Below are 14,079 nucleotides of genomic sequence, written 5' to 3' on the forward strand. Positions count from 1 at the left end.
TATTTTAATCCCGTATGTAACTCATTTACAGAACCTGAATTTATTATTAACCCCAACAAGACTGAGAACAATCCACACAAAAAAATAAATACACAGAAGATTAAACTGTCTGCTGTGAAGAAGGCAAGAGGCTGAAAGTAAAAAAATTATTCAAATTATTGAAATAAAGGAAGTTACATTTTTGTAAGTCTCCATCTGAGACCTTTCTCCTTGCCATATTTAATTCTTTTAATATTTTCAGTTCAGTACGCTGAACAATGGCTCCAAAGACATCTGGAACCTATAAATGTTGCCTTATATGGCAAAGTCTTTGCAGATGTCATTGACTTAAAGAGACTGAGAGGAAGAGATTATCCTGAATTATTGAGGTAGGCTCTAAATCCAGTCACAAGGATCTTTATGAGACAGCGACAGAAAGAGATGTGACCCAAACAGAAGAGGAAAGGGCAATGTGACCACAGGGGCAGACTCAAGTGACACAGCCACAAGCCAAGAACGATGGTAACCACCAGAAGATGGACGAAGCAAGGGACGGATTCCCTCTAAAGCCCCAGAAAGAGCCTGGCCCTGCCATCATCTTGATTTCAGCCCAGTGACATCAATTTTGGACTTCTCACCTCCAGAACTGTTACAGATTACATGTCTGTTGTTTGAAGCGCCAGGTCTGTGGTAAAGTAATATCACAGCTTCATGAGAGTTATATTTCCATTTTTCAGAACAGTGAACATCTCAGGATTTGAAGAGCAGCCAGGTGTCTGATCCCAAGTCAATGCTTTTCCTCTGCAAGTATTGCCTCTGCCTTCACTACAGCTCCCACTTGAGGGGCAGCCCCTGCAGCCTCTGCTGGGCCTATTTATATCCTGTTCATTCTTTCCATATCAACTAATATCCTCTCTCATGTTCCTGCACCTCTCATGTTTCAGCTGCCTCAAATTCTTTTATTTTGAAATGTGTTCAATAAATATTTGCTAATTAAGTCAATAAAAAACTGCATTTTGAGTGTAAGGAGAAAGAAAATAACGGGCAATATTTCAAATCACATCAATCTTAACCTCACATGAAAGTAACATAAATCACTTGAATTTGGACTGCCCCAAAAGAGGAAATAAAACAAAAAAGGCAGAAAAGCCAAGCTGTATGTGAACAGCTATGACAAGTATGTAACGAAAAGCACTATCAAGTACTATTTGTGACCACCAACCAAGCAGTAGTCTACATGTAAACAAAGCCCAGAGTAACAATGTAGAAAGGAACAATAGAGTACAGTATTTGCAGAAAATGTCATGGAACCGTAATACCAAACGCGTAAATAATGCATTACTAGCATCAGGAAAATATTCTGGTAATCTTAAGAAGAAAAATTTCTTCAAATAAAGCTAGACTAACTAGAGTATGTGAGATAGGGCAAGACACACTTTGCATTCCCTCAAAGAGGATTTCTGGGTACTCTACTGAAAATTCAGAAAACACAAAAGAAAGCAGACAAACAAAGCCCAGAGGATCAGATGCAGCTATAGGTTCTCACCTCACACACTCCCCTGGTAATGGAGATAAAACTTGCCTAGTACACAACCTGGCTTTTCAAAATCGTATTATATTAATAAGCATTTTCAATTTATATATTTGTATCCAAATTTGGATGCGCTGTCATATACCATCCTACAACCAAACCTCATTACGTTAAAGGATTAATGTTACAATAACCCAAATAACCCTAAAAGGCATAATTATCAGTTAATCACATCTTGCACAAAATTCATGGTTTCTTTTTTTCAAGGCAGACACCTAACTAAATACAAATCTTAACAGGGAGGAGCTCAACATGAAGATACAAGATGCCTCGATGGATAACTTTGAGAGGAAAACAAAAAAGCTCATAAGAGGGGGTGAAAAGTTGCGGAAGACCAGCTTTGCTTTGCTTAGGTTAGGCCTGGGACATCATTACCAAGACCTGAGAACAGAAAAAACAAAACAAGTACTGGTCCAGAGGGCTTCTAACTAACTTTCCACTGACGCTTCCTCTTTAACCAAGTGGATTTTAACCAGAGGAATGATCCCACTGAATAACTTACAATGCACGTCTTAAATATCAAAAAGAAACAAATTAATTCTGCAACTAGAAGCTCTTTGCCGCAATACTTGAGAACAATGATATTAAGAACTGTCACCCAGAATGACAAAAAAGGGTTTTTTTTTTTTTTTTTTGGTTGTCTTGTGATAAATGACCCAGGTAACATTCTCATAAATTCATCATGACTCTTTTAAAGACCTTATTTTTAAAACTTCATAAATTCACCTAAAATACCATATTAAAATATACTATTAAATCTTTATGGATACAAGTCTGCTTAGAAAACTTTTTAAAGTATTTTTCAGTCACTGGAAAGTGAATGACAGGGACTACATACCATTTCTGTGTAGGTAGAAAAATAGAAGAGAAGCCCTCTTAAATAGCTTCAAAACAGCATCCAAAAAAGAGAAAAAAGGGGGAAAACTCTCCAAACACTAAAGAAAAGCTTTCTTGAAACTAAAACAAAAGCTTCATATCACTTTAAGTTTCACTTCTGTTTCTGATAGATCTGTGAAGTGTCACAGAAATACAATGCAACATTACCAAATAATAAGTACAGAAAATTCTGTTTCTATTTAATTTCAGAAACTTTTTCTTTAAAAACAAAAAGGAAGAAGAAGAGAGGAAAGAAGTTTCTTCTGAAACTGTTGATTTCACTTCAAAGTCTTTTAAAAAAAACCTCAATCCTCCCAGAATGGAAAGTGTTCACCTGTGACCTTCTGCCTGGATTTCTTCGCTGAATCTACTGAAAGTACAGTGTGGGGCTCAAATAGAAACCTGATTCCCTACTCTTCTCATCACTTGATAAGAGAAGAAACAAAAGTAGCTTTTACCTCTAATTCGCCCAGAAAACAATTCTTTGTATACCTTTGTTACAGGAAACTCCAGGAGACAAATGATCCTTGTACTCCTCTGGGCTAGGTAGAAACTACATACATTTTGTCAATCTTATTTTCAGATAAAAATGAACAGCCTCTGACCAAGCAAAACAAAAACTGGAGAAGCAAAGAATTAAATAAGGCTCGATTCTGAAAGGTTCCTTAACCTAAGAAAACTACTTAATACCAAAGAGATCCCCTAGAAAAATTGCTACCACCATATTCAGCTCCCCAAGTACAATTATTAGGAAAATTATGACACTTAGTTTGATGGCTATAAAGGCCCTGCAGATTATTGTTCAACAAATTGAAGTAGTCTTCATATTAACTCAGACTCACCGATCACAACTTGTATTCATAGAAATCTTACTTTTCTGCAAAGCATTTGCATATACATTACCTCAAGCTGACTGGTAAATAACTGAAGAGTTTAGAAACTGCTTCCATAAATTCTAAGTTACGAAACACATCCTTTACAGACTTACAATAAATTTCCATCTGAGCACTGCATCTGATTTCTTTGGCTTCTTTTCCAAGTCTTTTCCTTCTATGTACGTTGTAATCCATCCTTTGAACTGCTTGATATAAGTACCTTATAGTTTAGTATGTTTTAGTTCAGAAACCATTTATTTGTCTTAAACCCTGGCTTACAAAGATGTATTCAGAGATTCATCTCTCATGGAACTACTGTCTAGTTTTCATAATATGACCACTATTAAGATATTTGCAGAAGGGGCGCCTGGGTGGCTCAACCAGTTAAGCGTCCGACTTTGGCTCAGGTCATGATCTCACGGTCCGTGGGTTCAAGCCCCGTGTCGTACTCCATGCTGACAGCTCAGAGCCTGGAGCCTGCTTCAGATTCCATGTCTCACTCTCTCTCTACCCTTCTCCCACCCACACTCTGTCTCTCTTGCTCTCAAAAATAAATAAACATTAAAAAAAGTTTAAAAAAAAGATAGTTGCAGAAAATGTTACAGCAGCTCAGAAGACGGGTAGTTGGCCCAACTTGGAGCTCCAGGAAGATGTCTTAAATCTTTTAAAATTTCTTAAGTTTTTAAAACTGTGTTTCTTTTTTTTTTTTTTTTGATTCTAAAATAATACATTTCCACTATAGTAAATTTGAAAGGCATGGGCAGCTGACAATCACAATCCATTTTTAAGTTTACCAATCAGGAATTAGCACTTAACATTTCAGTATAATCCCTTGTTGTTTTTTCCCTGGGTCCATATGAATGTATGTATATGAAATTTAGGAGACACTGTGTGTGTGCGTGTGTGTGTGTGTGTATACATACATATATATATATATATATATATATATATATATATACACATCCAGTCAGTCATCATTATGATTTTATATCTGCCCATATCAGTTTTCAAAGGGAGGACTCCAAAAACATGATCAAAAAGCTGCATAACTTACATACTACGGATGTACTTTATTACATCCCTTGATTGCTATAACATTTTTCTAATTCATCGATATTGTAAATAACCCTGCTTGAACAGCCCTATACCTATTTCTTGGCCAAATTTGCTTGTTTTCCACACCCCAGTCCAGCATGTACTTGTGGGAACATCCCCTCCTGGGACACAATCCATCACGATCACTCCCAGTGTATGTTATTTTCAGGATTTGCAATTTCCTAAAGGATGTATAAGAACAGTGGTGCCAGTAAGTATCCTAATTGTCTCAAGAACAGTAAGTATCCTAATTGGAACACAGAAGAGACAGACCTGTCTCCCTACCTGCTCTCAGAGGGAAGGGGCAACTCTACTTGATAAGGCTGAGCATGGGATGCCTCCTAATGCTTTTCTTTCTCTCTCTCAAACCATGGCACTACGTTAGCTGGCTGTCAGCTTGGACAACTGAGGGTTTTCATCTTGCTTTGTTTTCATAATATTTTTAGGAAATGGCTACCAGTTATACCTTACTATCATTTTTAACTAAAATTCCAAGTAAGCCTTGGAAGAGGCATAGCCAGGTAAAGACGGGTGAGAAAGAACTTGCTGAGAATCCTAACAGCACAAGCAAGGAAACCAAGGAGTGGAAAATGTAGTATATGCGGGCGACTACAGGAACTTCTTTAATGTATAAACGTACAGGAAGAAGAGGGGGAGACACAAGGCTGGAAACAGGAGAGGTAGTCAGGTCATAGGTGTCACAAGCCCTGCAAAGGACCTTGGGCCCTAATGCATGAAGAATCAGGGCTGCATTCACAAGGATAATCTTGGTATGACCAGAGGTAAAGGGACCTGTTATAAGGCTAATATAATACCTGAGGAGAGAGATGATAAGACCTGAATGCAGGCTAGGAGAACAGCGAGAAGGAAAAATCAGCTGGACCAGGAGGCAGATTTAGTTATAACCCTTTGCTGGTTCATTTTTTCTTTTCTTCTCTTTCTTCTTTCTTTTTTTGATGTTTATTTTTGAGAGAGAGAGCACAAACAGGGGAGGAGCAGAGAGAGGGAGGGAAAAGAGGATCTGAAGGTTCCGCGCAGACAGCCTCGAGCTGGATGCAGGGCTTGAACTCACGAACTGGCAGCAAGTTGGATGCAGGGCTCAAACTCATGAACTGCGAGATCATGACCTGAGCCAAAGTCAAATGCTCAACTGACTGAGCCACTCAGGCGCCCTACTGGTTCATATTCTCTGCCTCCAGTCTTGGCGTGCCACCAGGACACCACACCTCCTCAGAGCTCAGGTCAGTTTCAGCAGAGAAGGAAGCCTAGCGCCACATATCCTAAAAGCTTCACAATTATTGGTACTGGTGATAAGAGTGGTCACAATTCTGATGGCTGGTAGGTTACAAACAACGCTGAAAGTACAACCACGTTTCAGCTCCAGACAACAGGAACAACACTTGTGCTTCTTTGGTAAAAAAGAAAAAAAAAAGAAAAAAGTAAAGGAACAGCTTCAAAGCAGGCGGCTGTGAAGCTCCTTTTTACCACTGTTGTGCACTGTTTCTGTCTTAAAGAGATCACGTGGGGACAGCTGCACACATAAAAATGGTTTCATTAAAAGCCTCCAGTCATTCATTTTGCTTATTAAAGCCACTCCACAATGATATTCACAATGGAACTCTCAGCTGTCCCCAGCAATGACACTAAAATACAATTAATTCTTCTTCCCAAGGAGTCCATAGGTATGCGCTTGAGGTATTGTGTTAATTGCCACTGCTTCATACCGTGGCTTCAATTAGGAATCAAAATGGGAGCAAGACAAACATGGATCCCATTAAGTTCCAGAGGACTTAAAACTGAAGTTTCTGCCCCCGCCCCACTCCCCCCTCAGTCCACTTAACACTGATTGTAAAAGCAAAGGGCTCCATCTGGGGAACCACAGTGACATCCAGTGGCTATGAAGTAAAACACACCAGTTACAAAACGTCAACACAGAGAGAAGGGCAAATGTTTGTAGATGTACTGATGTTTTAAATTCAATGTCTATAAAACTGTGTGCAACTGGAACCTCATCATAAGATGATCCAAAATCAGGAAAATCAGAGATTCATAACAAAATGAGGATGTTTAGCTGCCTTCAATGATTTACTCTGCCTATTAAAATTCTCAGCAACATACATTAATAATTATTGCCAGAGGATATGAACTATTGATAGTGTACTCAAAGTTCCAAAAGTCATGTTACCATTTATGTTGTATACAAATTCAAGGAGAAGTCATTTCCAACTTTCCAACTTTCCAACCTCTTGCTCGGCCAGAAGAAATAACTGGCTGTGCTATAAAGTGAACAGGATAGATCGGTTTGCTCCCAATAACTTCAATACCACTTGGTAAGAAACATTGACCGAAAAATGTTCTTGAGGGTTCAAAATTTTAACTTGTACTCACATCACACATGAAAGTGACACAGAGTGAGACAGAGACAAATCAACCACAGAATCCCTGGACCGGTTGTCTACTGGGATGAGGAGAGACAAACTCATTTCAGTGGAAAACTCAAAGACTTTAAGAACATACAAGGACCTAGACTTGAGCAACATTTGACTCTGGGCAAGGTATCTCATCACTGAATCTTTGTATTCCTATATGTAAATGGAGCTTTTAAAAAAAAACATATCTTGCAGGGTCACCATGAGGCTAAGTAATATGAACATCTATCAAGATTAATATTAAACCTCTCACTCTGTGCCTTGCACATATAAGATGCACATTAATAACAGCTATCACACACATGCATTTATATTAAAAAATACTAATAAGAAGGACGTTTCCTTTGCCACAGAAAATGCCACTCTGAAAACAGACTTTAGATTCCATATACATACTATACTTTGAATATCAAGTGCTCCTCCTTCTGACTTTAGTAATCTGTGGTGTGCTTTACTGGATCAGAAGCAACAACAATAGCACATTTATTTTAACAACATAAAATGTCTCTGAAACTTTCCTAAGCTTATCTTGGTCATTAACGTGAACTAAAGTACAGAAAACCCTTAACTCTCATGTATCCTACAAGTTACAACATTCTTGCCCATAATGCATCAGGGTCTCACCAATACTACACCTTAGACGTGGGTAGACAATACCGTGAAGATGGTACAGTGGGGCATGAGCAACCAGTAGAAATTACATATGCGCCAGGATCAATCCAGAAAGCCACAGTTCATTTGATGTAGAAGCAAAATAAAGTGGCTTAGCCTCTAGAAGGTTGAATTCTGGCCTTCTTACCAGTATACAGCTGACCCTTGAACCATGTGGACGACGGGGGTGCAGATCTCCCCTTGTAGTAAAAAATCTGTATGAAACTTGACTACCCCAAAACTTAATTACTAATAGCCTACTGCTGACTGGAAGACTTATTGGTAATATAAACAGTCCGTGAATACTTTGAGGTTATATGTATTATATACTGTACTCTTACAATTAACTAGAGAAAAACGTTATCAAGAAAATTTATAAGGAAGAGAAAATAAATTTACAGTACTGGACCGTATTTATTAGAAAAAATCCACATATAAGTAGATCCGTGGACTTCAAATCCACGTTATTCAAGGATCAACTGTACTTTCTTTTTTTTTTTTTATTTTATTTATTTACTTTTTTTTTTTAATTTTTTTTTTCAACGTTTATTCATTTTTGGGACAGAGAGAGACAGAGCATGAACAGGGGAGGGGCAGAGAGAGAGGGAGACACAGAATCGGAAACAGGCTCCAGGCTCTGAGCCATCAGCCCAGAGCCTGACGCGGGGCTCGAACTCACGGACCGCGAGATCGTGACCTGGCTGAAGCCGGACGCTTAACCGACTGCGCCACCCAGGCGCCCCGTGGATCAACTGTACTTTCAAAACTAAATCAGGATCATATTTGCTCTCTGACTCCAAGACCTCCAGTCACTTTTTCTGTCACTCAATGGAAAAGTCGAACCCCTCCGTGGCCTAAGAGACCCTACATGTGCTGGCTCTGTGGCTGCCCTACTGAAGTCCACTCCCTCACTCCCCACCTTATTCCAGAAGTGCTGGCCTCTGGCTGCTGCCTGAGCACAGTGCCACAAATATTCTCCTCCACATGATGTTATCAGGGACATCTTCCCTGATCCCTTTTTTTAAAGTGCGTCTCCTGGGGCACCTGGGTGCCTCATTCCGTTAATGACTCTTGATTTCAGCTCAGGTCATGATCTCACGGTTTGCGGGTTCGAGCCCTGCATCGGACTCTGTACTGACAGTGTGGAGCCTGCTTAGGACTCTCTGTCTCCCTCTCTTTTTGCCCCTCCCCTGCTACTGCACGCTTTCTCTCTCTCTTTCAAAGTAATAAAAATAAGAAATAAAATGCATCGCCCACTCACCCCCAGCATGCTCTTTCCTTCTTCCTGCCTTCCTTTTCTCCCAGTATAGGCTTTTCAAAAGTTCCAGCTTTTCAAAAGTTCGCATTACAACACTTTGCTTTTACAAAAGACCTACATTAGTACCTGTTTTTGCCAACCTGCAGAAATCCAAAGAGGATTTTCACTTTTACATAAAAAGGTGAAAAATGAAAATACCAATCAGCGTTTGCTTTGCAGCAAGCCCTTATAGAGGCAGTGTGCACCCTGGAGAGCAGCGACATGGCCCCGCCAAGCTCCTTCCAGGGAACTGCACTCAGCATCTCAGCTTCAAGCCACCATGGCTTTGAACTTAGTCTGTGAGCATCTGGGCTTTATCTTGATTTATTCTGTGCATCTGTTGGCAAGATGCACCCTGAGACACCAGAAAATACTAAGAGAGATTATTTGTGGGGTCTGGGAATGCTCAAATATTGTTCCATATAAATTAATGGTAAATGCTTCTTTGCTTTATACAGTTTCAGCTTATCAAAGTTTTCAGTAAGAGCACTCTACTTTTGGATATCAGGAGAAACCCATACTTATCATCATCTAAGGGGTTACAAATTTTAGTCATTTGCCTCTTATCTTTCTATTCTCTCGAAAATGCAAACTCACAAGGGCAGTGGGTTTTTTCTTTTGTTTGTTCTTTTGTTTTTTTGTCTATCATGTTCATACTGTACCCCCACGATCTAAGGCTGGGTATAAAATAGTCAATAAATATCTGCTAAATTGTTTGAGGAAGTCAACAGGAAAAGGCAGGGAGAGTTCCTAGTTTTTGTGGAATCTGTAAAGTGAAATGAAAAAAAAGAAAAAGAAAAATAAGAGGTATTTTTAAGCGCACACACACATACACCCACACACACACACAAAAAGTCTACAAAAGTAAATGCACAGTATAATTACAGATTATGTTAAAATAGAGAAATTAGACAATAAATAAATAAGTGAAGAAAATAGATATTCGTTAGCTATCATCTAATGTTTCAGTGTATCCTTACAGAAATAAAGCAGCTAATAAATAAATACAGATATGGAAGATGGTAAATCTAATATGCATCAGTATTTGGAGAGCATTATGCCTGCAGCTTTTCTACTATTTAAATATATAATCTGAGTGAAAACCAAAAGGAGGAAAAAGAACACAAGAAGGCTGTGGAACCCCATTTCTTTCTCATAATCTTTGGCCTGATGCATGGTTGACAAAGCCATGAGACAATATTCTCACATCTTTGATTTTATTTCAGCATTTCCAGAAAATAGAGTAATGGAGAAACATATTTCTATTTGATGCCTAAAATCTTAAACTTAGTATGCAACTCAAATTAATTCTCAGCGTTCCATTTGAAGTCTCAACATTAAAAGACCTGTGCGTTTTATTCCTTAATATCACTTGCTGTGGTTTCAGTGATTTACAGAATAGATTTTTATTATTGAGTTTCAAGCTATTTGTTAGGGATAAACTGTCATGACTATAACCAAAAAAAAAAAAAATGTTTTTTAAGTTGCTCCCAAAGAAAAAATTAATAGTATAGAATACTGTAATTTCATATGCTAATTAAGAGCATATGTAAACAAGGTAAGTTTAGAATATGGCAGATGTCTACTGAGAGTCAACATCATACTTTAAGGAGATTAATGGTCATGAATAGAAGTTAAATTAGTCACAAATATCAATGCAGAAAATATATGTTGAACTTTTTCTGCCCTGGGAAGGCAATGACAGCAAGTTGCCCTGGCCCATATAGCATACCTTCAGAATTCAGGTTTTCTGTGAATTTTACCTAATATGGCCAAAAAAAAAAAAAAAGAATTTTGCAGATGTGATTAAGGGACCTTAAAATGAAGAGATTATCCTGGATTATCCAGGTAAACTCTAAATGGTACCATTTTTATAAGACAGAGGCAGAGGGTGATTTGACACAGACAGAGGAGGAAAATCCAGTGTGACCACGAAAGTAGGGACTGAAGTGACATGGCCATAGCCGAGGAATGCCGGCCGCCACCAGAAGCCGGAAGAGTGCAGGAACAGCTGGTCTTCTACAGCCTCCAAGAGAAGTGCATCCCTGCCGATGCCTTAAGTTCAACCCGACGATACTGATTTTAGACTTCTGGCCTCCAGAGCCACAAGAATAAAGTTTGGTTGTTGTAAGTCACCAAGTGTATAGCAATGTGTTAGAGCAGCCGCAGGAAACAAATATGGAATTCAAAGAATCGGATGGCATGAACATAACAAACCCCTTTCTTTTTCACTACTTATTAGGGGAACATGTTCTTTAACACTAATACCTGTAAAAATAAGAAAATGTGAAATAAAATTGTCGCCAAATTCTGCCTCACTCCAACAGAAGAATGAAAATTCTTTTAACTTGTTTTAAAAAATGGAGGAGAAAGCCCTCTACATTTTACAACACAGAGCTGCATTTCCAATTTACAAAATATTTCTGAAGATTACTCTTTATGTTTATGACTTTAAAAGAGTTACTTAGTTCTTCTAGAAAAATTTAGGGTTTACACATCCATAAAGAGAAGCACCAGTGTAGAAATTTCCCGTGTCTTCACTACAACCAGTTCAAAAAGTAGTTCAGATAACAGCTTATTTTATTAACTTCTCAAAAAATGTTCCCTGTGCTACCAACGATTATTATGGCATTTATCTTTCTATCAACTTGGACTCTGTGTTTTGGCTCCCAAATTTCCCTAAATCATTATTTAAACAAAGAAGTGTGCTGAATGTGTAATATTTCTACCCTTACTTTCATTTTGTGCTACATTCTTTGTGTCCCAACCACCAACACCAAAAATAAAGAAAAAGACTATTCATAATTCTCTTCTATTTTTCTATGTCTGAAGAAACTCTTTGCCATATGATTGAAGCTATAAGGAACGGAAAAGCAAGGATATGGACTACGGTTCTGTATCCTTACCTAGACCTATGTGAGGCAGATGCTCAAAAAGGGTCCAGCTGTGGTCATCAATGTAATGATTCTTCAGGATCAACAGCTGGCAAACATCTCGGGCAGTTATGTCACTGGGTACCTCTACAGCCCTGCTGGTTTCATCTTCACTGTATACTTTAATTACCTGTGTAGGTAGAAATAAGAAAATGAGCTAAAATAGTCTATTAAAAAATATCACTCTAATAAGTCGTCAAACTTATTGGCTGAGCTAATTACAAAGTCCTTATATGGATTCTTGTACATTTAATTTTCTAAAACACTGAAAAAATGTTGCCTATCCAAAACTTGTTCATAACATGTCAAATCACTATGTCTGACAACTTCTACTCTCTTCTCTTCAGTGTCTAAAGTAGAGGATGTTCAGTGACCATTTGCTGTCATTTCTCTACCACTCTGGTCTATTAAAAAGCTATATATCCCTTAACAATACTTAAAATTTTCCATTCCATATTTAAATCCTGTAATCCAAGTAACATGGGCTATTCATTCCCAGATATATACAGGTAGTAAAAGCAGTAAGTAAATCAGCCTTTATGGAAAGATGTCTCTATTTTCAGGTTCTTGAAACTTGGGCAAAGACTGGCTAGATGTGTACCAAATCATTTTTTCCCCCTTGCAATTAGTTGTATCCATGGGATTGAGTTTTAGTCAATGGAATGTAAGCACATTCAATGTTGCACTTTCAGGCCTCATCCATAAAAATCTCCCACATATTGTCCCCCATTGTTAGGCCACCCTCCCACTGAATGGAAATGACTACAAAGACCTAGAGGGAAGAAAAGCCATAGGACAAAAAGAGCCTTTATCCCACCATGACCACACGAAAGGTGTCCAACTAAGAACGCCCATATGGAACTTTGATATGAGCAAGAAATAAACTTTTATTGTGTTCACTTACTGTGAATTTGTATTTATATATCACAGCAGCTAATGTTACTCTAAATTATACAGAATTAGAGAGAATTTCATATACAACACTCCCCTTAACATTTACCAAGTTGTGCTCTGTGTTAGAATTTCCATTATTAACTATGGTATGGTTGTATATTAATTAAATTAATTATAAGAAGATAAACACCTATGATAATAGTATAGTAAGATCAACATTTACACACACAAGTGGGAAATGGTATGAAAACTCACTATAAGAAATACACTTGTTACAAAAATAGACATTTCAACATTTTTAGTAATTCAAACAAATGTAAATAAAAATGATTTATCAATTTTGTCCTACCAATTTTTTTTAATGTTTATTTATTTATTTTGAGAGAGAGCACATGCGCACAAGCAGGGGAGGGGCAGAGAGAGGAAAGAGAGAATCCCAAGCAGGATCTGCCCTGTCAACGCAGAGCCCGATGCAGGGTTTGGTCTCACGAACTGTGAGATTATGACCTGAGCCAAAATCAAGAGTTTCATGCATAACCGACTGAGCCACTCAGGTGCCCTTGTCCTACCATTTTTTTTTAAATTACACTTAATAACAGTGTGATGAAATACCTGCTCTCTTACAGTGATAGGAGTGATATAATTGGTAAAACTATTTTGTACACCTATTGGAAAGTATTCAAAAGCATTAAAAGGTCCATTCCATTGACTCAGTAATTTCCCTTACGTAAACCATCTCAGTAAATCTGTCCTAAATGTGGAAAATGGCTTTAAGCATAGACATACCCAGCAAAGCGTTACATATAATTCTATTAATCTAAATATTCAACTATAAAAGAACAGTAAATGACAGTACTTTCATAGAATGGAATATTATATAATGTCTCAGCATGTTTTTCAAGGAAATGATATAGGAACTTTAAAAAATTCTTAGGTAAACGAAAATCATGACACCGAAGTATACTTTATGCATAGTACAGTGCAAATTTCCTTGGTAGACTGGCTACCAGGTACCTACCTGTCTTCTCTAACAATATTCTGGTTGCCTTTTAGAGCACACTCCCTCCCTCACCATCGGTCCTTGTGACCCCTGCAGCTCTCCCTCCAGCTCAGCTGTGGAGACCTAGAGCTGCAGGGACAGGCTTACCAGAGCCGGCTGTTAAATACTCAGGAGCTGCAAGTCAGGCATCCAGCTTGAAATCAGCCTTGGTAGGAGCATGTATACAAAAACATGTCTTCTTATGGCCAGTTTACCATACCGGTTCATACCACTGCCTCAGATCTGGATAGATAGTATCCAGACTGATCCACCAGCACCCAGAATCCCTCTGGCAACAGTTATTACTTCAGAGAAGGGTGTATGACCTCATCAGAGCCAGTCAGAGCCAATCTGGATATCTGTTCACATAACCGTAGAGTGGACCCTCTTTTCTATTGGGCAGACGTAGGATGAAGCTGT

At 38.3% G+C, this 14,079-nt stretch overlaps 1 protein-coding gene across 3 annotated transcripts in view; it reads right to left on the minus strand.

Moving 5' to 3' along the window:
* Window positions 1–14,079, minus strand: part of GRB14 (growth factor receptor bound protein 14) — a 118,587-nt gene that overhangs the window by 32,170 nt on the left and 72,338 nt on the right. For all 3 annotated transcript variants that reach the window (XM_045480033.1, XM_045480032.1, XM_045480034.1), the window contains one exon: window positions 11,700–11,856. In XM_045480033.1, coding sequence (XP_045335989.1) covers window positions 11,700–11,856 — 157 coding nt within the window. The remainder of the gene's footprint in view (window positions 1–11,699; window positions 11,857–14,079) is intronic.

Source organism: Leopardus geoffroyi, chromosome C1 (genome assembly GCF_018350155.1).
Source record: "Leopardus geoffroyi isolate Oge1 chromosome C1, O.geoffroyi_Oge1_pat1.0, whole genome shotgun sequence".
Lineage (NCBI taxonomy): Eukaryota > Metazoa > Chordata > Mammalia > Carnivora > Felidae > Leopardus > Leopardus geoffroyi.